Source organism: Empidonax traillii, unplaced genomic scaffold (assembly GCF_003031625.1).
Source record: "Empidonax traillii isolate 1590-97213 ecotype Southwest subspecies unplaced genomic scaffold, ASM303162v1 scaffold20:size5563877, whole genome shotgun sequence".
In the NCBI taxonomy this organism is placed as follows: Eukaryota; Metazoa; Chordata; class Aves; order Passeriformes; family Tyrannidae; genus Empidonax; species Empidonax traillii.
The window spans coordinates 297326-325298 of record NW_020955213.1 but is presented as its reverse complement, the minus strand read 5'-3'; the positions used below and the strand labels follow the sequence as shown (position 1 = coordinate 325298).

The 27973-nt window shown below is 37.7% G+C and overlaps 1 protein-coding gene across 1 annotated transcript; it reads right to left on the bottom strand.

The window, feature by feature from the left end:
• Positions 1-291: 291 nt before the first annotated feature.
• On the bottom strand, positions 292-27973 carry SMARCA1 (SWI/SNF related, matrix associated, actin dependent regulator of chromatin, subfamily a, member 1). Its single transcript, XM_027898069.1, has 24 exons — positions 27817-27973; positions 24434-24520; positions 22624-22790; positions 21603-21703; positions 21381-21481; positions 20909-21088; positions 20454-20609; positions 20069-20200; positions 19265-19333; positions 18397-18506; positions 17528-17754; positions 16854-16975; positions 16315-16467; positions 14794-14926; positions 13680-13828; positions 12957-13076; positions 11733-11843; positions 11442-11555; positions 9438-9560; positions 7788-7920; positions 6713-6831; positions 6301-6513; positions 1462-1572; positions 292-766 (listed from the first exon to the last, which is right to left on the bottom strand). Exons 1-24 carry the CDS (start codon positions 27913-27915, stop codon positions 695-697), a joined length of 3102 nt encoding a protein of 1033 aa, XP_027753870.1. The 5' UTR covers positions 27916-27973; the 3' UTR covers positions 292-694.

Sequence of the window (27973 nt, the reverse complement as noted above, 5' to 3'; positions counted from 1 at the left end):
TATGAAGCCCAGCAGAATCAGTGATAAGGGGAAAAAAAAAAAAAGGTGTACAAGTATTTGCTGGCTTTTCTTCTGAACATTTCAGAGAAAAATGTCCATTTAATGCTGACAGTAAACAAGGATGTCAGTCTAATTAGATTTTGTTCTGTGATGCTCCTAATCCTGTCTAAGAACTCCTGTGAAAAAAATCTGATTGATGATGAAGGCACAATTATACAAACCTTAACATTCTCTCTAAATGTAGCTTTGCAAAAAAGGGAGAGAGGGTAGGGAAAACAAATATGAAGTATATTTCTCTTCAAATAATTAAGTCAGTTTATTTTCCAACAGCCATATAAATTTAAAATATGAAACAACAATAATACAGCTATAGAATCTAGGTTTTCTTTCAAAGCAGCAGCATATAAAACATATAAAAGCTAAAACCTCAGCACAAGCTTCAAAAAACCAAGGACTGAGTGAATTTTGCCAAAGACATGAAACTCACAAAATACAGTACACAAAAATACTGGAATGCATAAGATATAAAGCTACACATTTTAGGTAAAGAAGGCATTGAAAAGTATACAAAATTTGCAAAATTAAACCATGGGACTTGGGGGAGAGTACCATGAATACAAAGAAGTTGGCAATTAATACATGTAGATGGAGTGAAGAAAGTGGCAGTTTAATATTTAGCATTCAGTTTTCAGGTTCACGACTTCGCTTTCTTGGCATCCTTTTTTCCAGAGTTCTCAGCAGCCAAATCTGCTTTTCTTTTCTGTGACTAAAGAGAAAACAATAATTATAAATTTAACAAAATGGTGGCATTATTAAAAAAAAAATTATATTTTTAAGTTTGTGACTTGACTATTCAAAAGGGAGATATGTGACCCCTCATGTGTTCTGAGTTCAGTTCAGCTCTGCAGGATATAATAACAAGGCAAACATAAATCCCTGACGGAGACACTTAATTCTGCTACCCTTTTTAAATCCTTGAATCATTACATGGTCTCAGTGGTGCAGGTAGCACACATACCATGAATTGGATGAAAAGATCAGGACCTCGACTTACACACAATTTTGTTCTAAAGATGACAACCCCTCAAAATAAAAGAAGCACTTTCATTTCTTCTTCCAGCAACTACCATGCAGGGGAGGAGTAACAATCTAAGAAAAAATGAAAGCTAACATATGAGGTACAAAAGTAGGTATAAAGTAGGCAGTGTGACTTTTTCTTAAGAGTCTTCCCCTGCTACTCAAACAAAAGATTTCTCAAAAAAGTGCCACAAAATATTGTATGTTGGGAATACATGTCTAAAAATCTAGTAGAGCTGTGAATAGACAAGTATTTCAGTTTAATCTCTCACCTAAAGGCTTCTAACTAAAGCAATCAGTGCCTACAATTATCTTTTACATTTTCTCACAAAATACAATTGAATTCTGCCCCACTGGAAGTAAAGTAAATGCTGCTAAACATACTGCTGTAACTTTTGCTCCTCTTTTCTTCTTTTCAGCTCTTTCCTTTTCCTCAATTTCCATATTTTCTTTTTCTATTAATGATATGAGAGTATTGCAGCGTCTCTGAAACTCCTGAAGAAACAGAAAACATTTAATTTTTTTCAGTAAATTATACAAATTCTCTTGTTTACGTAAATATATTCAAAATTCTTGAATCTCAAAGTAATCCCATTTTCCTAAAACGTTCAATATTCATGCAGCTTACTTACTGTTCATCTCTCTTTCCCTTAGTGTAACCTTTAAAGAGAGAAGGATTTACTGAAATATTCAAATTCCTGACAAGGAGTTTACAAGATTGTATCTTCCCAACTGACATCCCAAAAGACTGATCTGATCTTTCATCTTGGTTAGATGAAGCAAATTACAGCCTGCCAGTATAGTATGGCAGATTTTAGAAAAGAGGTCTTCAAGTCTATCTTGAGAAAAGGAATCAAAGCCACCCTAAGCAATAGTTTTCTGCAGCAAACAGATCAAGGTTTGGGGTGGGGTTTTTTTTTGCGGTAAGACCCTGTAGAGCTCCAAATTGGCAAAAATCTATCCAGCCTTAAATTGTGGACTCACAGTTGTATTTTCAAGCAGCACACCCAGGAGGGTGGTAGGCCCTAAATGCTTTTAGCATCAAGGCTTGCAGGCCATCTGAAAGCGATCAGGAGCCAAACAACTCAAAGTACCTGCACTGCCATTACTGATCGTCATCTTGCTTTACAGAACTCTATTGACTCTGACAGTTTCTGGTACCACATCTCAAAGGAAAAAGATCTCTTACCAAATAACTAACAGCACTAATTTTTGTTACAATTATTCAGTATATTCTATGTACACTAAGAACAGTGATTCCACGGGCTTTTCTTTCCAACTCAAAGCAGGAAGCTTTCGTCCGAGAGGAAAAAAAAAAAAGCTGGGAAAAAATATGTCTTATCTCTATTAAATTCAATGAAGCCATTTTTGAAGCACAAGCTATCCTAGAATTACCTAGCAGCATAAATCTTAACCTACAATGGGTCTATTTGCAATGAAGTGAACGGGTGACCTTTCTGCCCAGAAATTAGTCTCTATTTTCTCAGCATCTGTAACCTGTATATTGCCTCAGCCATCATGTTCCCTGATGGATAACGATGCAGCCCCAATGCTTTCTTGAGCCTGAGTGTTCTGAAACAGTCAAGCAAATGACTCATCTTTGAGACATTAAAACCCTCAAGCTTAACCACATTCTTTAAACTTCTCTAGTTTCCACAGATTCCTCTGCAAAGGATGCTCCGTGGCCTTGGGTGAAGGCTGTGTAATTCAGAATGGACACACAGAATCCTGCCCCTACAAGAATTCTTTTTGCCGCACACACACAAAAAAAGTGTTCAGGACATTTTTCTTTACAACTCCCTACTAGAAATATTCCAGTGTCATGCACGTAGCCTCACAAACAGAGTATTATAGTAAGTTTTTTCTTGATTTTTACCAGTGTTTGAGAAACTGGTTTGTGTTCAATTCAAGAGAAGCAACTAAACATAAAAGATTAAGAAATAACCTTGATCCATTTGCTCAAGGAACTCAGAAAAATCCTCCCCTTTCCTGAGGAAAAATGTGTGCATAAATACATAGATTTATTAAAGTGCACAGGTTCATGGTTAGCATTTCCAGATGGACCACTGCACCAAAACATCTGCTGTGGACAGAGGATGGACTCAAGAACAATTTTCTCCAGAGAATCACAGAAGCAGTTGAAGTAAGATGCACACAGGTTTCTTTACACCTACAATCAGAATGAATCTGCATGATAAATCCTCCACTGAGCTACTGAAATTTCAATATGGACCGCTCTGTTCCAATTTATTACTATAAAAATACACTTATTTCAAAATGCCTTGCACTTTTGGAGATGAGTTTTTATTCTGTGGGGCCTGATACTTTTCTCTTTGAGATAGGAAGAGATAAGATGTACTTTGCTCACCCCTTCATAGCTATAAAGACCAGCACTGCAATAAATAAGATGGGAGCACTGAACCATCACCTTCTGCATGAGTGAAGGCAGAGATGCTGACTTGGGAGCAGAGCTTTGTCCACAGGCCTGGATATTCCTGTATTTACAAAGGAGTCATTTGTCTTATGCTGGGCAGGGTTTGCAGAAAGGTAAAAAAAAAGGAGATGCATAATTTATGACTTCAGAGAACAGATACCTGCTTCGCTGCTGCCCTGATAGTTTGCATTCTTCCTGCACGGGCAGAAGTAAAAGAACAAAAAAAAAAAAAAAGAACTTTGCTCAATTTAAAAAGCAAAAAAACTACAATCTTAGGCACTCGTGATCTCTTTGAAACCTTATGTCTTGGGTAAAAACCATCTGATTTTGGAATACATAAATGAAGCAGAATTTGTTTTTCAAAGAGAAATCTTTAGGGGAAGAAACAGGAGTAATAAGACAGAAGATAAATTAGTTTTTGTATGGAATTCAAGAGACATCTAGTGGTTAGGACACAAAGTTTTCTCAAAGAGCCTGCTAAGCCTTTTTCAAAATTATTCTGCCCTTTCTATCTCGTTTCATATCGGTTTAAATGATCACATGTGAATTTCAGCACTCTAAGAAGTCTTCTCCACTTTCTCTACACTTATTTACTCCTCTATAAAGATTTGTATTTATATTTGGTTCATTATTCTGGATAATCATGTGATTCTTCCACCACATTTCTTTACAAAGAAAAATCACCAAACTAGTGCTAAATGGACCCATAGAAATTAATCCCCCCACAAGTGTCAGGATATTAGAATACATAGATTATATCAGTGATTTGCAGTTATAAACTACTAAACCATAGACAGCATGGCAATTTAAAACATTTAAGAAAATTAAATGCACACTGTAAGATTGCTTTAGCTTTGTATTTTCATAGCATTCTTTTTCAACTGTGTGATAGGAGAAAAACTAAAAATATTAATATTAATGGACAGAATTTTAAGAGAAAACCTAAGCCAGAAGATTCACTATATTCCCAGTGCCTCAATTTCAGCATTAGACACCACGGAACTTATTTCTACACTTGAGCAAATTATTTCTATCCCCTTTAAAAAGTATCCTGAACACAAGGATCTGCAAGAAGATTTAAATTGCATATTTAACTCCATCTCTGACAACTATATATCAACTAATATTAAGAGCCAAGCTACATTTTTTATTTCTAGTATCCATCTCTATGATTTACTCCAATGAATTCCTGCACAGACAACTTAAAAGAAACTTCTTAATGGACTAAATATTGGAGGCTTCTCTCTTTATGGACATAATTTAAAAATCCAGTATTTCTTCAAACAGACATTTTAGTGAGTAATGCTTGTAATTCTTTTTAATTAAGGACTAACTGCTGCACTATCCAGAAACACTTTAATTGCTGAAATATCAAGCAGAAATTGTATTGCATCATTACAAGCAGTACTGGGAGAAGCACCTGTTCAAATACACATTTTAAATATTTTATCTTATGTTTTATTTATTCTTAGTACAGTACCCAGAACTCTGAAAGAACATTTTATAAACAAATCCTGAGGCCAGAAAATTAAGTCAGTAAACAACAATGCACAGTGGCTCTGCAAATGCTAGACTACACTACTAAAAAATCCAGGCTTCTATGCAAAATGACATTTAAGTTATATGACTGCAGTACAGCATTTAATTGAAAATTTGTTTACAAGACAATGGGGAGAATCTACAACAGCTGTATAAAGGATAGGGAGTTCCAGTCTCTTGTATCAGCTTCAACCAATATGTTTTTCTATTCAAGGAGACAAAAAAGTGTTACAGATCTCACTCACTGTAAGATGAAGGTATTTCTTGTGTTATGGAAAAATTTCGAAGCACATTTTTCCTATTTAAACAGGTTCACATGAAAACACGTGTTTGTGCTTCTTACATAAGGTGCACTGATTTACACATTTTACTCATAAGAAAAAGTAACTGAATCAGGGGAGAGCTAAACAAAAATCCCAGGGCAAAGCTAACAGGTTTTTATAACTGAAAGAGGCCCATATTCTGATGCTGGTACCTACACAGCTTATTATTTGCAACTACCAAAGTTTCTGTTAGTGTTATCAATTCCCACCGAATGACTAATTAAAAATTAATGACTCTGCTTTTCAGACAAAGGGGAGAAAAAAAAATCTAAATTCAGAGTACTAGTCTACTTGCTGTTGAATTTGTATTATCCTCTCTAATCACGAACAAAATCTTCAGAAAAGTATACCTAAAGAAATTTAAGCACTTCCATGTGAAAATCCACGTTCACAACTACAAAGTGCATTTTAAACCCACTGCTTCAATGATTAATTCCTATGTGAATCACTAACCTTTCTCACACTTTTAGAAATTGAATGCTACATTCAAAAAGCTGTTCTTTTCTCCATGTATACAATTTAGATGTTTTCGGTCCTTAATACTGTCCAACATTTCTAAAAAAAAGTCATATTTTAAGAGACATTGTTTGGGAAAACACTCAAGTCTGCAATAAAACTAACAAAGATATTTGTAAGTTTAGTCTACCTCTGCATTAATCCCTTTGGGTAACAACATGGGACTTCAGCTTGGCAGGTTTTCCAATCTGTTTCAATTGTCATGTGTTGTTTGCTGCGCTATGGGAAAAGGTTACTTTTAAAGAAAGAAACAGAAATTAAAATGAAAACCAAACTTATTCTTTCAGCACTTGTTTCCCAGACACCAAAGTTCCAGCACAAATCCAAATTTGATGTGATGGTGCTTAAAAAAAAAAAAAAAAGGGAATAAGATACTTGATTTCACGCCTAGTCCATGTTGGTGATACCCACCATGGCAGTTCTGGATTTGATGAACCAGTCGAAGCGGAACTGAGGGGCGTTGCGCACGCACTGCCTCAGCTCCTCGTACACGTTCTCTTTGTCGAAGCCCATCTTGTGCAGCATACAGATCAAAAACCTGTCTTCTTCTTCTGTGTAATTTTTCCCTTTGTTTGTTCCATACTGAATGCGCAGCTGATGAAAAGGTGCTTTATACCTTGCAATCTGAATGCAAAACAAAAATGAGGAACAATAAACGTACACTATAACATCAAGGGCTTATTACATATTAGTGTAGATCACTGATAGATGGTATACTACATAGGATATATAGGAAGACAGAACCTCCATCCCCTACTATTCCTTTTCTGAAGGAATTTGAAAGAAATCAGCTGCAGAAAACAAGAAAACCTGGAGTGATTACTTTGGCATCGAGGGCTTTCTTGATACTGATCCTCCGTTGAATTCTTGCCTCTCCTCGTTCAATTTGGGCCATAATCCTCTCAATGTCCTGTAGTTCATTACAACGTTCCCAGAAAACAGCTAAAAACACAAAACAAAATTGTTGAATGTAATCTTTTCCTCTGCTCTTACTACTTTACTCAGTTAAGGCACTCTGGTAAAAAAGGATGTAGCTTGTGGTTCCACTAAATCTTAAAAGATGCGCTAATGCTCTCCCAGTTTACTTTGCTAGCCAAAAAATAAACTTTCATAGACCTTTTATTCAATATCCTTAAAAGTTAACTATAAGTAAAGATTTAGTAAAAATTCTAACAAATTTTATGTTCAATATAATTGATTGTAGTCATTTTTAAGGACTGCTTTCCATAACAGTAGTGAACCAGGTTAGAGCCACTGGTGTAGCAATGAAACACATTACTATTTTCATTTTCATTAGTTATCTCTATGGGCAGAGACTACTTAGTCTATATGTTATAAAAGCTAGGAAACTGCGGTTTCTCCAGTGACAACTTTTAGCCAATCCAAAATAAATGCAACACTTTGAAGGGAACTCTTCTGGAGCTCTTCCTTTTTAACTATAGGAAGAATACTGCAAAGCTAAATTTTATGGTATTTAGTAAAATTACATCCAAGAATGAAAGAGGAAGAAATCTGCACAAATTAAATAGCATTTTGTAAATACAAAAGACAAAGGTATGGTGTACTAGCTAAAATAGAAGAGATACAGCATAAAGAATCACATTGGCACTACAAGGCAACTTCATAATTCCACAAGTCCATGTTGCCAATGTAAATTAACCATGTAAAATTTTAAATTTTGACTAAGGAGGGATGAAGGCAGCTGCAGGTGTTTTTTATATGCTGAAAAATCAACCTTTTTAACAGAATTAAGTCTTCTGAAAAAAAACATTGTATACTTTAAAAAAAAATTAATCTTACACACATACAAATTCTGCATTTTAAAAGAACCTGTAGAAAAAAGCAAAAATTATGGTAATACTGTGTAATTAAGAAATACATTTCAAAACATCCCAAACCTGAATACTCAATGACCTCCTCGGGTGACTTTCCTTCCACCTCACGGGCAATATTGTCTATATCGTCACGCCCGTACTTCTCATTAGCTTTAATAAACTGGTTAAAATCTCTTTTATTCCAGTTTGTAAAACCCTGCAAGCAGCAAGAGATCAAGAAGGCATTATTAGGAAGAAGGGAAACATTTTGCACAATTCTGATTTATGTACCTATCATTTGCTCTGACTGGCAATGCCTCTGACACGTCACGTAATTACAGTGGCCATTGGTGTTTCAGGATTTCCATAAACTCACATTGTCCAGGGGCTTGTTACTCAATCATTAACAGTCTAAAGAAGATTTTTTTTGGCATGAGTCCACATGCATTAGTAAGAGGTTTCTACCCTCTCTTCTTAAAGTTTTTGTGGTATTTCTCCAAAGAAACAAGCTCAATGACAATCACCCTCCAGCAGATACAAGAAACGTGTACCAGGAGTACAGGGCGAGCAGTGCAATGTTCTTAGAGCAGTGCAAGTATCTAAAGCAAGAGCTTTACAGACATTTACAAACCTGGAACCAGACAAAGAGTTGGATGAAAGCATAAGTATGTCAAGAAACGCTCTCTAGTCCAAAAAAGATGCAATCAAATGGAAACTCTATAGCACTGTCAGAGAATTTGTTATGTACCAAAGAAATCAATCCAAAACTGAACAAGTAAAGCAAGATGCAATGCACAAAAACATCATCCAAGAAAGAGATGTTACAATTTAAAGACAGGGAAAGGAGAAAACACCAAGAACAAACAAGACAATCACATGCCTGAGCAGTAATCTGTAGTGCATCGAGTTTCTTTCATCACAGAAATATATTTACAAGGAACTCTGTCAGTTCTGCAGCTGAATAAACTCACTCCACAATTGGACAGCATCTTTAGAACTAGTGTAATATACACAATACAAGTACCTCCTTTTAATCATTAACAGCAGTACTGATATGCATATCAGCACCAGCTTAAATATTTCCTCTGCTATACACAGGTGAAATTAGGAGTCAAATTGTGACCTTGCAATTGTCTTTCAAGGTACACTATTTCCTTTACAGGAAATTTTCTGAATCAAAAAAATCCTGTTACTTTGAGACACACTTTTCTCCTTCACAATCAACTTTTAATAAGCCTACTCAGCAGGATGACCATCCAAAAGGTCAAGAACTAGCCAGGAACAGGAATTCAGTCCCACTATAAAAAGAACATGCCTAACAACTCAAGCAGGAGAGAATTAATAGAGGTGATGTGTCTTAGACATCTACATAAACACCATATATGTTGACAGAGCCTTGTCCTGATTCAAAGCCTTTTGGATTAAAAACTCCATGCAAGATGTATGTCCAGAGGAGAAACCTGCTGATTGGGTTTCTGCATGTGCTGCTGGTAGTGCATCTACTATACAGGTTCTGGCCTCAGAAACATTCAAGGACATTCAAGGAAATAGTAAATTTGTTCAAGGACAGGAAAGGGCCCTCAAAGCAAAACCAAGCAAAATCATTACATGTTATCTGCTTTCTTCTTTCAACAATGTCAGTATAGCTTTCCTGTGTGTATTTACCATTATTAGTACTTACTTTGCATACTAGTAAAAACATACGATGAAATACTTCAATTCTTTTTCTTTTACCTGTGTTAGAAGCTTTTCTTTCTCTTCAGTTTCCTCAGTATTCAGAGGCATAGACTCATCTATCTTCTTTTGTTCTTCCTTTTGTACCTGAGCTGCATTTGGAAGATCAGGATTCCTGGGGACCTAAAATCAGGGGTATCAGAAAGCAGTAATGCAGCAATGTTATTTCAGAGACTGTATTTTCAAAGTACTGATCTGTACAAGTTATCAAATGTGTTTTGCCTACATTCAAATCCTATTGCTTAAGCCTTTCCTCCCAAATATAGGACTAGATTTTGTCAAATGTCTTTTATAAGTTTGTTATGCCTTGCACTCCCCACCTCTATGAACAACAATTTAGGGATACTGTGAAGGGCAGAGCCCCACCTCGTGTAAGCTGTCACAGCTCACTGATTTCAGTGGCACTTTTCATCAGCTAAGGACCTGCTCTCCCACATCCAAGGGTTTATAATGTTTTATAACTACAGTGAAATCCTAAGTTCTGCCAGGTTTCCTATGGAGTTATACACACTGCCAAAGTAAGGACCAGACAGATAACATGATATAAACAAGGTCAAGCATTTTATCTCGTTCCACACTGACCAATTTAATATTTGGGACCTTTAAACTATATATTGCAATTCCACTGCACACAACAGCAGGTAAGTCAGAAACCAGTGCCTAATAAAGATTTTGTGGAACTACTGCCTTTAGCTGCAGAAGTATGTAAGTTAATAGTTGTTCAGCTGTTTTTAATATCTAAGAAATTTTCTTGACTTTGGTGGTTTAAATTAAGGCTGACACATAAAGCTTGGTTCCTACCTATTTGATACCTCCTCATATTGTTTATGGCAGTTTTCAGTTTTAATAATAAACTCTCCTCAGAAGGAAAGTTATACTTCCATTTCAAGGCAGAACAAATGTAATCATATTTATCACTGTCACCACCAGTAAACAGTATACTAGGTTTTTAAGATAACAAGTATTCATGTTCAACCTATCCAGTCTGACAGGTTTCATTAACAGGGCTGGAAACCTCTCTGTTTTCATGCATATTGTCAACATTAACAATTTTCTCATCCTTCTTCATTGGATCATTAATTGAATAAATTCTTTCCCCAAGCTAATTATACTCCTTTTAATGCTTAGCTTAATTCTATCCTGTCATCCATATAAATTCTCTTTGCCTCAAACTAGATTCTAAGATACCTTCTGTTTTTTATTATAAAAATATAACTTTGCTAATATTAATTCTACTTTTGGGCAACACCAATTTTCTATCTGTTGCTTTGTATGACAAGTTGATGTTCTCCAACACATTTTATAGGTGATTTCTTCTTGCTGCAACCTGCCATGAAACCTGGGGCTTTTTAAAGCAAGTTACAGACATGTCTAGAAGCAGAGGATCCATGTGATTTACCCAGTCAATACTGGTGCAAGTAAAGATAATCAACATTAAATCTGTGTTTACTACTTGTCCAGTAACATCAGCCGGGGGGAGGGAGAAATTCAACTCAGGGCTAATAGGAAGTAAAAAGAGGAGTCTGTTGTGTGGTTTCTTTTTTGTAGTAGTAATTTATTCAGACTTCTCCACACCTTTAAACCTTTTATATCCCAGTAAAATCCAAGGAAAATCATTATCAGTTTACTTACCTTCATATCAAAGTCAGTATTATCTTAAGTTACTTTCTGCATAAGACATACAAAAGCTTTAACAGAGAGAGTCATGCTCTGGAAGGTGACCTTGTATTTCTCACCTAGACCACATATCACACTTTTGGGTTTGAGTATTTGAAGCATCAGAACAGTCTCTCCTTTTTCTACTCTATTTTATTGTTAGGAATCCATCACAAAACACAAAGCTACACAGATATGAAATTTTTAGTGAAGAAAAGAATTACAGATTACTTTTTCTGTTCCACAGTGGAACAGAAACAGGGGAATAGAGGTTTTAAGTTGCAATAAATCTGCAATGAGGAATATAAATACACTTCGCTGATGTGAAGAGGAAAAAAAAAGCATTACCTTATATCCTATAGTCTTACGATAATACAGAATTTCTTTTTCCAGAAGTTCAAATAACCGTGGTGGGAAAAACTGAAAATCCTGAATATTTGGTTGTTTTGGAGGTCGTGGAGCCTTCAAAAACACACAGATACATCAACATTATATAAGCTTGACTTCTGTGCAGTTAAATTCCGATAATTCAGCAGCAGTGGCAAACTATTCCTTTGGAAATACACAGGGTGATACAACATGGGAGAGGAGCAGCAAAAGATAAACATAAAAAGCCCTCCATACTTGCCAGGTTCTCACCTTTGGGACTTTGGGTTCACTGACACGCAGGGCTTCTCTGAAATAAGCATCAACTGCATAATTAGCTTTGCGTTCTCTTTTAGGAGGCTCAATCCATTCCATCATGCTCAGCTACACACAGAAGAAAATAAAAAGGGATTTAAGAAGCTTCATGCTTTCCTAAAGTCACAGGAATAATGACTAAAGTGGCACTGCAAAACAGGAATGTCTTTTTGCATGGCAAAATGATTTGGGTACTACAATAGAGCTCAAACATATAGAGCTGATTAACACATAAAAGATAATACACAAGCAAGGGAGCGCAGTGGCAAGAATAGATCCTTTTACAGCATTCTAGGTATGTCAGACACCTGAGCAAGGTTATGATTCCATCTACCAAAACACAATGGAAAGACTGGGGACTTGGGCTCTGAATGCTCTAATTTCTTGTGATATGAATAAATTGCTTCTCCATCTACAGAGGCTACAACATAGACAAAAACTCTATTACCAGTAGATTTATCTTAGCTGAATCACTTGAAGTTACTAAAGTGTATTTCAAGACTATGTTGTATTTAACTCACTTCTTGTAATGAAATTATCAACATGAAGACACACGCTGAAGTATATACAATTTATTTTTCTAAATATTTCTTAAGAATTGATAAGAAGGTTAGAAGGGCATTTTTGTAGTTAACAAATAAGAATTCACATATCTGATTCCAGGTGAGACCTTCAGGATATCTTCCCTATACATCCCATAAAAAACAATGAGACACAAAGGGAAAGTTGTGGGACTGAGCACTACCTATTTGTTTGGATGATCCTTCTGTTACTAGGTAAATCAACGTACAAACAGTGCACATTAATGCTTGTGACTAAAACTTGCACTGCAAAAACAAGACTGAAGTCCAAGATCCACACACAAAATCATTCTCAGGCCTGGTTTTTCCCCTCTGTTATGTGACAGTAAAATAAAGCTGACTGCAGCAGTACAGTAGGATGCAACACAGTACTTTTGCTGCAGAAAGGATAAAATTTGTACAATATTATCTGATTTTACCGTGAAAAAAATCAGTGGAGCTGAAAGTTAATTTAAAAAAATTCAGAATATTGATGCTTTTGCAGAGTCAAGTGAATTTTTCAATAGCCCCTAACTTCTCTAGAACAACCTTCACAGCCATAACATTTATAGTATGGCCTTTATGCTTGCACCTCTCAACTTATAAGACTAAGAAAAATTACCTTTTGCTTTTCTCTGTAATCTTCACCTTCAAAGTTGTATAAGCTCATCTCTGTGTCCATAGTGAAATTTCGTAAGGAGCTCTCCCCCATCTTCTGCAATCGTTCATTCATTTCAGCCGTCTAAAAAAGAGAGGAAGATACTTTTAGGCTCACTCAAGCTATTTTATCTTTCATCATTACTGCATTCTCAGTGTCTCTTTCTGCTTTAAACTTTTACTTACATTTTCTTGGAAAGAGAGATGCTCATTGTGCTTTTCAATTTAGAACAATCTGACTCCAAGACTCTCCATTAAGCTAAATTTATTATGCTGGGATGTAGTCCTACAACTGTAGGATTTAACTTTTAAATTTAAATTATATTTATGCCCAACTCCTTGGAGCTGAAATGGCAGTTCATTTTTCCACAGAGTTATCTAATCCCTAATGAAGTTCCATAAAGATTTTGTGTCTATTAGAATTCTTGGCATTAAAATTACATTTCTCTAAAAGGCCACAAAATAAACCGTGCTTAAGATCTGATGCACACAAGTCTGAACCTCGAAAATAATTACAACTCACTAATTCTACTCCTTCCAAACTGTCATATGATTTAAAATACCTACAAATAGCAAAGTAATAATTTGGCATAAAAATTGATTTACATCACCGGATCCCATCTCAATTTTGTGCATAAGTATGTCATGTTTGACACATTTTGAATTCCACACAAAACTGTTCTCTGACCTTCTTTTCACCTCTTTCTAAAATAGTGGTTATATCTTCTTCTGTCAGCTCACTATCTTTGGAAGCAAAAACATGAGTGGCTCCGTGGCGGATCATCTGCAGCATTTCATCTTTTGCCAGTTTGTTGGACTGTTGGTCTATGAGCCTCCCTAAAATTAGAAGAAACGTGTTGGAAGTTATAATTACAGGAGTTCTAGTAGGACCATGCAAACAGTGGATTTTTTTTAGTTCACTGACAGAACGAGAAAGGAAAAAACAGAACAACCATACAGAAAAATTACATTTCACTGGAGATGAGAATAAATGAAAATCAAGAACTTCAGGGAAAATAACAAAATTACAACTTTAAATCAAGCCATAACAAAAATGTTTCACATTCAGATAACCCAAATTTTACATTCAAGATCTTATTCTTACAAAGCTGAACTTTTAAGATCACAATCTTTTTTCAAGATGAAAAATGACCAAGTATTCTGTATTAACCATTATTAAGTACCTGACATTTTTAACATCCACTTCATCAATTTCAACCCAAATTTCTGAATACTTTTCCCAAAATTTGAACTGCTGTCCCAAAATTTCACTTATCCTATCTCATCTCTTCAACATGCTACCAATATTTTGACCATTATCTTTTCAGTAGCCCACCCTCAAGAAAAAACAACCTTCAAAACTTAGCTTGAGCACCTTAGTTTTTGACAAACTATTCTTCCAAGAGCTTCTAAACAAAGATAGACAAAGCAGTTTTAATATTCAGTCAATTCTTTTGTGGTAAGAGGCATATGTATTTAATTATTTTATCTGCCATGGAACATATTTTTTTTTTCCCTCCTTTTTAACATATCACAAAACCAAGTAACATCTATTCAGCTGTAGTTTACTCATTTAGACTCTTAATATAAATCTATGTCCACATTAATCAGGAAAAATAATTTAAATAATTCAGCTGAACAAGTGAATAACTTACACATTAGGGTTTCTTGGGTTGATTTAGTACACTGCTATTATACACAAGGCCTGCTTTCTTTAACACTGTACATCTGTACAGTCATTTAACCATACTTTAAGGGACTGAACAATTCAGTTGCAGACAAACATATATAGCAGTTGATACCTTGTTGTATAACTATAGAGTCCAGCCTCAGTTTTATTTCAGCTCTTTCTACAATCCTCTCTTCAACAGTATTATCAGTGATAAGTCGGAACACCCGTACTGGTTTCTTTTGACCAATACGATGCGCACGGTCCTAACAAACATAAATCAGTGAGTGTTGAGCAACAAGAACTCACAAGCAATAGACAGTCAGCTTGCAGAAACAGCAGACTCACACTAGCACGTACTTCTTGCTTCCTCGCCTATTCAAGAGCATACAAAGATGTAAAACCAGTGCAGTAATATTTACTTATACCTGGCTGTTACAGTGTTTGAGTCATTCTGGAGCACTAAACGCATCTCCCTCGCTGTAAATGGAGATATCTCAACGTCTGTCTGGACTGCAGCTGGGAAGTGGGGATACAACAGTACACACACACATTTGCACTGCTTTCAAACCAATTCTCTCACTTGACACAGGTAATGAAACTCTGGCATCCCTGGCTTGAGCATATTGATTCCTTGGGCAAAGTTCCTGCAGCCACAGCTTCAATACTGTACTTGTCCCAAGCCAGCTGCGTTAACTCATCAATATGCAGCTGACACAGCACAGGTACAACACACAGAGTATGAGGTTTATGACTGACACGCTATCCTTGTGTTTGTAACAAAACTTGTGCTTATCCTCTCTGGAAAACATGAATAAAAATATTTTGTCAACTTAAAACAACTATCCTTCAAGCTGTGGGTACCAGGATTTTCTGACTGTCCTTTAAAAATGATCTGTTAAGTCTTTTGCTCTCCTGTGTAATACTCATTTCTTCCTGAAAACCCTACTGAAGTTCACAAATCACACTCATCAGTTTCCAGGAAGTTGGTCTACTAAAGGCAGTCAGCATGCATATCAAAAGGATGACCTATTCACGTGAAATATTTGATGAGTTTAGGTGCACTAAAAAAAAATTAAGTATTACAAACTATTGAACAAATATCCACCCTCCCAATCATGCAGGAGGGGCCCTGTCATTTTTATTCCACATGAAACAAATTACAGACTCTTTTTTTTACATTCAGCACTCAGGAAGAGAAGATTTTAGTATAAAGATAACTTTTTTTCCCCCTGACATCACCACAGGATTTTATGCTTACACAGAAACAAGGTGGGTTGCAAAAGCACAAATTTCCCAAATAGAGAAATATAAGGCTGCATGCTTTTAATTATTTATTTTGGAAGCAGCCCTCTGTTATTCACTTACTTTTCTTTTCTGGAAAGACAGATATTACGAATGATTCCATAAACAATACTGATACAGTATTTCAATAGAAGTAATTTGTCATTAAGAAAATAATTAAGATGAAAATATACAGTTACTTCCACAAATTCTATTCGTGCCTTTTCATTCAATTCCTCAGTTTCTTGGTATTGTCTTGTGTATGCAAAAAGTAAAGAAAAATACCAAAAATGTGAGTTTTGAAAAGAGTTGTACAAAATAGAGCATTGTCAACCTCAACAAACGAACGTGTATTAGGGAGTTAACTCACCATGGCTTGCAGATCTACTTGAGGGTTCCAATCTGAATCATACAGAATAACCACATCAGCAGTTGCCAAATTAATTCCAAGACCTCCAGCTCTGGTACTCAGCATGAAAATGAATTTACTGCTGTTGGGAGCATTAAATGTGTCTATTGCTTCCTAAAAGCAAAAAACGCAATGTCAATTAAGTATCAGATCTTTCAAACAAGTTTCCAATCTGCTGGTGGCTTTTCAATGAAATTTCTTTTAAATGTACTCAATTGTCGTATTAAAAAAAATGTATCCCCATAAGAAACTGGAAATTTACACAGGTGGAAAAACCCGTATTAGGTCCACAATATGTTATATTTTTCATTTATCTGAGGAACAAGTGAACAGTGCTTTACTGTGGACTTTGGTTAGGAAAAAGTATACCCTTGGCAGCCTTTTAAAAACTGTAGAACTTTTGCTTTACCTTAAAAATCATGTATCTACATATAAATATGCAAATAACAACTTCTTAATAATCTAATACATAAAACCAAAGTAATTTCTTGTTTACATACTTCTCTTTCCTCATGTGGTGTCTGTCCATCAAGCCTGCAGTACTCATACCCACGCCACATGCAATAGTCTTCCAAAATATCCAGTAAGCGAGTCATCTGACTGAAAAGGAGCACTCTTGAACCTGACAGAATACAGGAGGTTTTGTTGTTAGTTTTATGTTTTCACATTAATCTTATCACAGAGCTACCACAGAGCTTGACTGAGAATTTATGTGAAATATTCTGTACTCTGTCTAACTCACGTCTCTCCTCTGAAGTTACTTTTCTGGTATTGATTTAACTACTCAAGACAGGCTATTTGATAAATTATACAGGAGAAATACACAACCAAAGAAACAGAACACTTCAAACCATCAGAAGATAATTAGGTAACAACTGATGTGCACAGACAAACTAGTCATCTCATTGGGAATTTTCTTCAAGAAAGGAAGAGTAGAGCTTCTCTTCTCCTTTCTTTCTGCTTCTCCAAACTTTTGGTCTTACTCAACATTCCTGTAAGACTTCTTTCCGTCCATGTGCTAAGATCTACAGAAAATTAATTTTCAACAAAACCTTACAAAGTAGTGAATGCCTTCTCAGTGGAGGAAAGACAAGAATGAACCTATGCTATTTGTGAAAGGTAGTTTTACTTACAGTGAGTATTCAGATCACTGCTGTCCATAACCAGTCCTCACCTTGCTCTCTGAGCTTTGCCAGCAGTTTATCCAGCACCAACATTTTCCCACTGTTGGTGATGAGATGTGTGTCGGTGGTGTAAGGAGGGCCGGGCTCAGCACCGTCAAACAGGTAGGGATGGTTGCAGCACTTCCGCAGCTGCATCAGAATATTCAGCAGACGCATCTTATCCATTTTCCCAGCTGAGTTCAGGATATCAATGTCTTTCATCAGGATCCTTGTATACCTGAAGTTTTAAAGGCAACTTTGAAAAACTCTCAGGTTTTTATTTGATATTCAAAACACGCATGAAACCCTACAATATCTCAATTACTTATTTCTGGATGCAGGAGTTTGCTTTGTTTATATAACAATGAGCTATATTATTATGAAACTCGGTAAAAAACATCTGACCAATAAGAATTTAAAATCCATACCTGAACATGAAAGGCAATCTGTTTGCAAGTGACAAGGATCTGTCATTTACTAGGTTATCTTTCACTTCAGTAGCACAGAGTGGATTAAACACATCATGTATTTGACAGAAGCTGCTACACTGATTTGGCTCCTTTTCCTCACATTTTTTCTGGGTATGTAGCTCCTCAAATTTTTATTTTAATTTCAGGTGAGACTTTTACGGGTGCATACATACTTGGGTCAAAGGAGGAAGCTTAGGAGGCACATGTTCTCTCAAACAAACTTAAGGCAGGAAAACAGTTTCTGCTTTCGTCCTCTCAGCTCTTTTCATTGCCCTTCATGAGTTCTTTTTAACTTGTGTATTTTTTTTAAGAAGCCCTAAATAAAAGTTACTCAACATGCAATTATAAGAAGAAAAAAAATATCAATGTGTGTATCACAAAAGATTCTTACTTTGACGTAAATAACTCACCATTCTCTCTGCATTTTGCTGAGCCCAAGATAAATTTTTACTTCCTTCTTTGGAGGCAAACTCTTTTCAACTTCACCTTTTATACGACGCAACAGAAATGGCTTCAAAACCTACGCAAATTAAGGGGTTTTATACAGACAAATGTATAAAATTGATTGCCTCAAATACAAAATGAACAGATTCAATTATCTGGTACATATTCAGAACTAACCAATATCTATTGCTGACATGGTGACTCCTTCAGAAAAATTCTGCTAAAGTCTGCAAAACAGAGTTGTCCAGTAATGACTAAGTTCACACATAAATATGCAATCCTAGGCAAGGATTCCCATATTCTTCCCAGTTGTCATCCTAAGCAGGGCCAAACCCATAAGCTTATAAAATCTATTCCTTTTCAACATAAGCTCTGTTTCATTTCAACTAGCAGCATATACAAAACACACCAACATTTCAAATATAAGCAGTGTATGTTGTAGTTTCTCTGATTTGTTTTGTTACTGTAAGATGAAAACTGTCTTTTACCTCATGCACAGTAAAACAAGGTAAAAGCATGGCTTTATTCAGACTAGCACGACATGTGCATCAGATACTAGTCACAATAATAAGTGGTTTCAAAAAGATCTCAAAAGTCTTCATTTTCACATTTAATGTTCAGACTTTGTCTGCTTCAAACAGTAATGGTACAAAAAGCAGTATCTATAATAGTAAGTTCCAATATTTAATTCATGAAAATTCTGCCAGGCAGTTCTGTAACTAAATACCTCACGTTCATCTTTGCAACTCTGAGATGAAGGGGAAAATAATCTGGTTTTCTTTTTCACACTGTGCATGCTAATGATGACACGTGATTACAGCTTTAATTACTTACAGCATGAAGTCTTTCCACAAGTTTCTGATCACCGAGACAATTTTTAGTGTCGAACCATGAGTCAAAATCCTGTGGTGAGAAACAGCACAATCAGTATGAACAATTTATCATCTGTACTTGTAACAGACACATATTGACTCTCTTTCATTCCAGCTGAGAGTTGCATAAATCTTGAGACAAATGACTTCTGCGAGTGAAAGAAAAATCAGTCTGCAATGCTATGTCTGTTCCCCAGCATGTTATAACGTTCAAGTCAAATGCATAACTCTGCTTCATTTACAATGGTTTTCCTAGCTCATCACTGCAGCATCCAAGTCCTTCCCCTCAGTGCTTGTGTAACGATGGGGCAAGAAGTTAAAAAAAAGAAAAAGAATCCAGAGTCTTTAAGTAATGAGAAGGACAACACAGTAAAACTAATGGAAGCAAGTAATACAAGTACAAGGCAATTTTAAGAGTAAAGGAGGAGAAAGATTACTCAAATTCTACACAAAAAAAAGGCTTATGCGTATTTGAATGCTTCACGTTCTTAATTCTTCATTGCCTTCCCAAATTTTGTATGAGTATTGAACAAAATATTACATTTGCCATTACTATTCTGAGACCTTATCAACACTAACAGAATGCACTCTTTTAACTAGGCAGAGCAAGAGTAGTTTACAGTTTGCTAAGCCACAGACTTCTCCTGAATCCAGGTTTTCCGCAACATATGTCTCTTACTAGGCTGGTCATTCTTCTTCTTCTACAGACAGCAGCCTGGGAATCAAAATAACAAGACCAACATTGTACTTCCAAACATCAACTTACGTCTGCAGAATTGAAGACATCAGGTAACAGAAAATTGAGTAATGCCCACAGCTCGTGGAGGTTGTTCTGTAAAGGAGTTCCCGTAAGCAGCAATCGATTTGTTGTCTTGAACTCACGTACAATCTCTGACAGCTACAAATACAACAAATAGTTATCATCACCGTGCACAGATCAGCACAGTGGATCTTCATCAGTTTCTGACACCTAAAACAATGTCAATTAAATTTAGGGACAGGGAGCTACCCACGAAATTCATATTTACCATGCAATAGCTTACGGTTTTTATTTTAAAAAACACCACACCTAACACTTAAAATCTGCTCAAATCAGATGGAATCTTTTTGTATTGAACTACTTTCAAGGTATCAAACAATTTTGAGTTTACCTTAGACTTCTCATTCTTTATTCTGTGGGCTTCATCAATTACCAGGTACCTCCAGTTAAATTTTTTGAAGACTGATTTCTCTTTAATTACCATTTCATATGACGTAACACAAACATCCCATTCCCCAGGCATCATAACATCACGGATAAATGCAGCCTAAAGCAGAAGAGCTGGATTAATAAACACTGATAAATATGAACAATTTATATGACATTCAGTGAAAACTGTCTCCACCCATATTACTGATGCACTAAACTAGCACAAATAGTGACAGGCAGTCAGGCAATCCATATCAGTAGCCACAGAATTCACAAAAACATCCAGCTTGCTGATCCCCTCCAAGTCAGAAAAACACCCCATATCTATTTTAAGGCCTTCTCAATGAAAGAATTCCACATACCCAAATGATATTTTCACAAAATAATGCAAACACTTTTGAAGTGCAGGGCACTTACCCTGGCATCTTTATCCCCGATGAGGCAAACAGCACGTAAGGATGGAACCCAGCGCTTGAACTCATTCATCCAGTTGTGCAAAGTTGATTTTGGGACCAGGACCATGTGTGGCCCAGGAATGTTTCGGTAATGCTTCAGATAGCCTAGTAATGCTATTGTTTGCAGAGTCTTACCAAGACCCTGCATTGGCAAAGAGGGGGGGGAAAGAAACCTGCTGAAGTGAAATACCATACAGAAATAATTTCTAACAGTTTTCCTACTATATAATTCTGTCATTTAAGTTGTTCAAAGCAAGCTGGACAGCAAATGTTTGCAATAAAATTCCTTTCATTGCATTACAATTTCAGATTTGAAAAAATCAAACTGTTGTAGAATGATGCATGCTACTGCACATACATTAAACACTATAAGCACTTTATTGTTATATTTTGCTCAAAAATTACCACAAAAATTCCAAAAGATGACTGCTTACCATTTCATCTGCCAGAATGCCATTAACACCATTTTCATACAATGAGATCATCCAGTTCAAACCTCTGACCTGGTAATCTCTTAGAGTTCCTCCTTTCACATCTGTAAATGTAAGATTCCTCTAAGTACAAAAGTACCAATTCTAAGCAGAACATTTTAATTGTGTTCTGCTCAGATCTTAATTACATGAAAGCAGTTGGAGAATTGTTGATACAACACTTACAGGAGGGGGACTCCTCGAAGCGAATGCACACATTAGACGTTTTCCGACTCTCGGACAGCAGCTCTTCATCCTCCTCCTGCTCCGTGCGCCTGTGACGGTACCTGAAGGAAGAGCCCCAGAGTTATGTTTACACTGAATAAATTTCAATACACTGATTGCAAACTCAAACCACAAATTACAGCAAAAGCAATCACTGATCTACGATGTGCATGTTCTAGTGTTCTGTTAATAAGTTATTCCTTAGGGGTCATTCCAGCTTTAGTTAGAAAGGTTGATATAAAGCCCTCTCTTCCAGAGCCGTAAAATCTGGCAACAAGTATTGTGAGTTCTCTAAGGCATTTTTTAATGAGCAACACAGAAATAAAAGACACATCAGTGGTGGTATTAGACTCAGTTACTTGATAACTGTAACGTTCAGAAGAATCACATATTCAAATTTAAAAAAAAAAAAAATAAAATTTATAAACTAGAATGTCATCTTGCAAACATTCCAAAAACTAATTGTTTGTTATTCCCAAAAACCCTCAGAGGGACTGCATGCAGGCTCTGCCTGCAACCCTTAACACAGACTGGCACAGCAAGACAATTTGTGCTGAGGACCCAACATCCCCACTCCATGCACGCTGTCTTGTTTTATCCTGGTCTAGCTCCAGTCTGGTCCCACTGACTTGTTCACCAGCAGCTGGAGCACATTTGGAGCACTTCTGAGTTCACCTCCTAGTTCAGCATCATGCAAAAGAAAGTCAATTCACGTGCTCCAGTATCACCCCACAATACAGACCAAAGCATTGTAAGTGGCAAGAATCAGTCAATTTGCTTTAGAATGGCATTTCTGATCATACTAACATTGATGGATCAGCATGCACACACCAAACAATTTTTAAAGAAACTGATATACCATTAACAGGAAAAGTTTAGGATTTACTGAAAGTACAATAATCTTTATGCAAACTAAACAGATATGTTAAAAAGCATAAGTTACTTGAAAGTGTAAGAAGTCAGAAAGAAAAATAAAACCTACTCCCCAGCTGAAATCAAACTCTGTTTTTCATCTTTCTTCATCCGTGGCCGTCCCAGCTTGACTTTCAATGGAGATGTTGGTGATTTTTGTGCTGCAGGTTGAATAAAATGTGCAAAAAGTTCTGTCTGCTTCAGGAGGAATTCAAACCTTTTTGCTCGATCTGCTTTCTAGTTTGCAAAGTGGGGAAGAGGATAAAAAAAAAAATACTGCTTTCACTCAAGGTTGTGAATTTTGCAGTCAAATTTCAAATTTCAAGCATTTCCATTTTACCATCTCAGTGGGGCATATACACTTCACTGTGTCACACAGGAAAACATATGTCCTTCTCTATATTTAGAGGACAACATGTTACATATTTTTTAAGAAAAATACAATAAAATGCAAATGCTGACAGAATGGAACCCTTATCAGCCTCTCAATGACATTTCTAAGCTTCATGTAACACTGTACCACTCGAAGCAATTTTCATGTGATGTCATTTACATATGATAACAAAAACCACAAGAGTGAAGTAGCAGTTCTGCATCACAACATTTCCGGGAAGTACTCAAACCACGGAGAGCCTCTGTGCTGGTAACGGACATGAAGTGGAAGTGCTCCCACAGCAGCAACACCACCCGAGGAACAGGGCAGCAAAATGAGCCTGACGCGCAATGCACGATCTGGCCACACGAGGGCGCTGCGTTCGTGTAACAGCGCAGAAACACCTTTGCAAGGATCTCCTGGGGAAAAATTACTATTTCTTCCCTGATTAGAGGTAGATTTTTTTTTTTTTTTTGATATCTACTCCCTTTGCCTCCAAGAGCAACTGAACTAACAAGCTAATTTAGGAAAGCTGTAAATTCACCATGAAATACTGTGAAAACAAGTTTAGCTATTTACTCAACTCATTCCCAATAAACAGATTTACTTGCGTGTCTTCTCTTTGGTTAAAAATTAAGTATTCATACAAGTATGTTTAAGAGGGATACTCTTCCCTGACTTCCATGGAGTTCAATCCTTTCAGACTCTACTGTAATTATTAGGCATCCATTTAACATTAAAGCTTTTAAGAAAAATGCAACAAGATACAGGTATTAGCGCTTTAAACCAAGAACTTACTGCATGTGTCATTCAAGAGCAAGTCTTGCAATGTCCTCCTGATTTCTGCCTCTTTGTAACACAGAAGTTACTCTGTTACATCTCCTCTCCAGCACTACAAGCTCCCTTCACTGGTATCACGGACAGGTATCTTTTGCATTGTTACGGCACATTTATTACAGGATATCAAGATTTAAAACCTTTATGCTTTTATATAATGAGAAACTGGAAGCTTCAGTATTTCTCTCAGCTAAGAAGCAGCTTGGGGATGCCTATGACATGACTCAAGGGGTCATCAGATAAAGCCAGCAGAGACAGATTCAAAACAAAAGGGGGAGTTCTAAATATAAAATGTCACTGAATAGTAACTCCTTACCACAGAAGGGAGTGGATAACTCAAAAAGAAACCACAAAACCAAAAATCAACTGACAACTGCTGAGTATAAAAGCCACAGCCTCCAACTCCAGAAATCGTGCAGACAAAAACACTTGGAAGAGTGGGACAGTGTTTAACAGGACTGTCACTACCTGCTTCTTCTGCTCTCTAAATACCTACTGTTAGTCACTGTGAGAAACACCACACTGGACTAACATTTAGATGAATCTTCATCTGGTTGGGTTTTTTTCTGACCCATCCAGGCTGTAATAACCTCATGCAGCTGTGCTGATCCAGTTCCGACAGCCAAGTGCCATTAAAAGCTGCAGTATGTTTTACCATGAAAACACTCACCATCTTCTCTTCATATTCTGGGTCAACTTCTTTTTCAGGTCTAGCTGCTTTTGGAGGAAGTTTGAGTTGAAAAGGGGGATCATTTTTCTGGAATTCAAAAGTTAAACATTTTATAAATGTCAGCTTTCTATACAGTTTTTTAGCAAAAAGAGATATCCAACTGATCATATCTATAAACTACATGGTAAGTATGCTATTGTTATGCAATAATTATTTCACCCAAAGCAGAACATGATATCCATGATGAAACTAAAGAGAAGAAATGATCAGAAAAAAGAAAGCTGGAGATCTGTCTCATCCTTGTGTTTATCTCTACAAGTAGGATCCATGTTGAAAGCATTGAAAGAAATTACTGGAAAATAACCAAGTTTAATTTTTCACAGAGATCTTGCTATAAATGCATCATTAATATATTGAAAAGATATTTTAAAACATTAAATGTGATTTCTTAATGTCAGATTCCTAACGATAAGTTTCTGACACTTGCACCTTTGTTGGGTTTTTTCCTAATCTGTCTTTGAAGTGTGCCTTTTTACACACCTCCTGCCAATAAAAAAGTAAATATATTTTGAGATGCATTAAATTATAAAAAATGTTTTTGAAATGGCCTGAATAAACTGAAAGGAACTGCCAAAGTTCATGTTTGTATAAAATGTAACACTGCAGAGTCTTAATCTGCGTTAAGTGCTTTAAGTATCAGCCTCCTACAAATACATTAAATAAAAATAATAATTAATCTAAACTATTCAGAGTCAAGTAGCAAAACCAGTCCAAAATGGTATCAAATATTTAAAAGCCTTTTGAGCAACATTACACTTTACTTTCAGAACTGCTACTGATAAATATACAGTCCTTCAAGCAGAACAACTCAGTATTATGAGTATCCCTTTTAACTGGAAGTTTTCCAAGTAAACTGCAATGCAATATTATCTTTCTAAGCCCCAAGGCAGATGGCTCCAGTGCCAGTTCTGTTGTTACTCAGACTTCCCCAGAAGAATAAAACTTTTGGCAGCATCCAAATCAAATTTATTCTGCAATAAATATTTGTGAATAACACACTCGGAGTTAAAGTAGCAAACAAGCTGACACGTAAAGTTACTGCAGCCACAGCACTATAAAATCACTTCCTATACATCACCTTTCAAGATAAAAGACAGTTTTCCTGCTTTCCCACCCCTGCTTCTCACTGGAGTGTTTCTGTTGAACATTAATGGCCCCCAATGTATCAGAAATAACAAACAGGAGATTATTAAAAGCTGATGAAAGAGACAAACAAGGCACATGTTTCCCTTTTCCTCCTTATAACTTACAAGGGAAGACAATATGCTGCAGTTTCACTAAAACACTGCTTTGTGCTGGTGGAGCCAGGCAGGTGGTAAGAGACAAGCATCATATACAAACCTGCTTCTGCATAATGTTCTGAGTTACAGAAATCTACATCCTGACGATTACATTTTGATACAAGAATACTTCTCACTAAAAACTGGACCATGTACCTCCTACAACACAGAACCACAACACATTTCATCAGGTCTGTGAGAGTTTTTCCCTAGAAACTTTACACAGTGTGTCTTCATCACTTAGAGGCCTGACTTGTCAGGAAACAGGACAAGTCTCAGTGCAATTAAGCAGCAAAAAACGTACTTTCATTTTTAACTCAGGAAACTCGCTGTTAACAATTTGCCTCAACTTTAGAAAGTTTCCATTAAGCCCCCTGAAAACTGGTATCATTTAAACATCTTACAAAGAAACACAACGACGCAGCAGTTTCAAAAATATCAGATCCCGAGTATACCGAGGATACAAAACACTCCCAGTAAAATCTCTGATAACTATCCTAAGTAGTGCTACTAAGTTTAGGCTGGGAAATTTCTACCCAGTAAGTGCAACAGTCCTAAATTGAGAAGGCCCCACAAAACCTCAAAAAATGACTGGGAATAACAACTCAAAAGGCATAAAGAAGATTGTGAAGGGCCTGGAGGGGAAGCCACACAAGGAGCAGCTGAGGTCACTTGGCTTGTTCAGCCTGGAGGACACTGAAGGGTGGGGATGTTGGAGGAGCAAGGCATGAAGTTGTTTCAGGGGAGGTTTAGGTTGAATATAGGGAAAGGTTCTTCACCCAGAGGGTGGTTCAGTACTGGAAGAGGGTCCCCAGAGAAACAGTCACAGCTGTGAACAAGCAGTCAAGCCTGACAGAGTTCAAGAAGTGTTTGGACAACACTCTCCCTGAGAGTGGGATTCCTGGGGCTGTGCTGTGCAGGGCCAGGAGCTGGGCTTCAATGTTCCTCGTGGGACCCTTGCAACTCAGGATATTCTATAATTCTGTGACGCTGTCCAGCATGGCACAGTGGCAAACGTTGATAATATATGAAACTATTCAATGCTTTCAAATGATTTTTCCATGCAGGCATTCTCTAAACATTTAGTACTGACTCTTCAACGGTTGGCATGCATAAAATTTTGCAGAATAAGTTGTATCTAATAGAGAAATAGCCCTTAAACCTTTTCCTGTGAACAACCAGGCAATGCTCAGGATTACACTCCACTGTGTCTCACAGCTGTTTGTATACATAAGTAATGAATTAAAGCCTCAAGCATTCCTTACAGACAAAAACAGACTTTCAGTAACTGGGCTAAAAATTCTGATTGGACTGTTATCAGTAGTTCTGCAATCTTCTCCAATACCACAAATGCTCGAGACACGGTCCTCATTCTCACTAAGTTTTTATAAGATTCGCTCTTCAGGTTGAACCCTGCTCAGTTTCCAAGGATACCTCAATACGTCACTTTCTTACATTCCTCGTGCCTTAGCCTTCTTTCTTCCAAAAACCTAACGAGAGCCAGCTGGCAGCCCTACGAGCCCGTCTGAGGAGTGTGCTCAGCGCCAGGGCAGGGGAACAGCCCGGGCCGTGCGGGCTGGGGCAGAGCGGGCCAGCCTCCAACCCCCGGCCCGGCCCCACGCTCCCCCCGTCGGCCCTCGGAGCTCCCAGTTCTTCCACGGAAAGTGTCGCAGCTTTCCCTGGGGACGGGGGAAGGCAAATAGCGAGGCTCCGAAGGACGGGCCCTGCAGGAGCCCTCGGGGCGCGGGAGGTCCGCAGGGGAGCAGGGGCTGAGCGGACCCGGCCCCGGCGTGTCCGGGCCGCAGGGCCGGGCCGGGGGCACCGCGGGCCCACACGGACGGACAGGGAGGATGCGGAGGGAGCGGCGCCGGGCCGGGGGTGTGTCCGGGCGGGGCCGGCCCGCAGAGCCCTCACAGCGGGCGCGGAGGGGCCCGGGCGGCCTCAGGGCCGGGGCGGCGCGGCCCGAGCAGCGGCCGCAGGAGGGGGCGGCGGGGCCCGGCAAAGCTCCCACCACCCACAGGCCCCTTCCCCCCGGCGCGGTACCTCCTCGGCGCCGGGGTCGTGCGCGGCGGCGGGGGCGGTGGATGTGGAGGCGCGGGGCTCCTCGGCGGGGCCGGGGCCGGGGCTCGGGTCCGTGTCCATGTCTCGCTCGGCGGTCCCGGGGCGGGGGCGGCCCCACCGCCCCTCCCCTCCCCCGGCC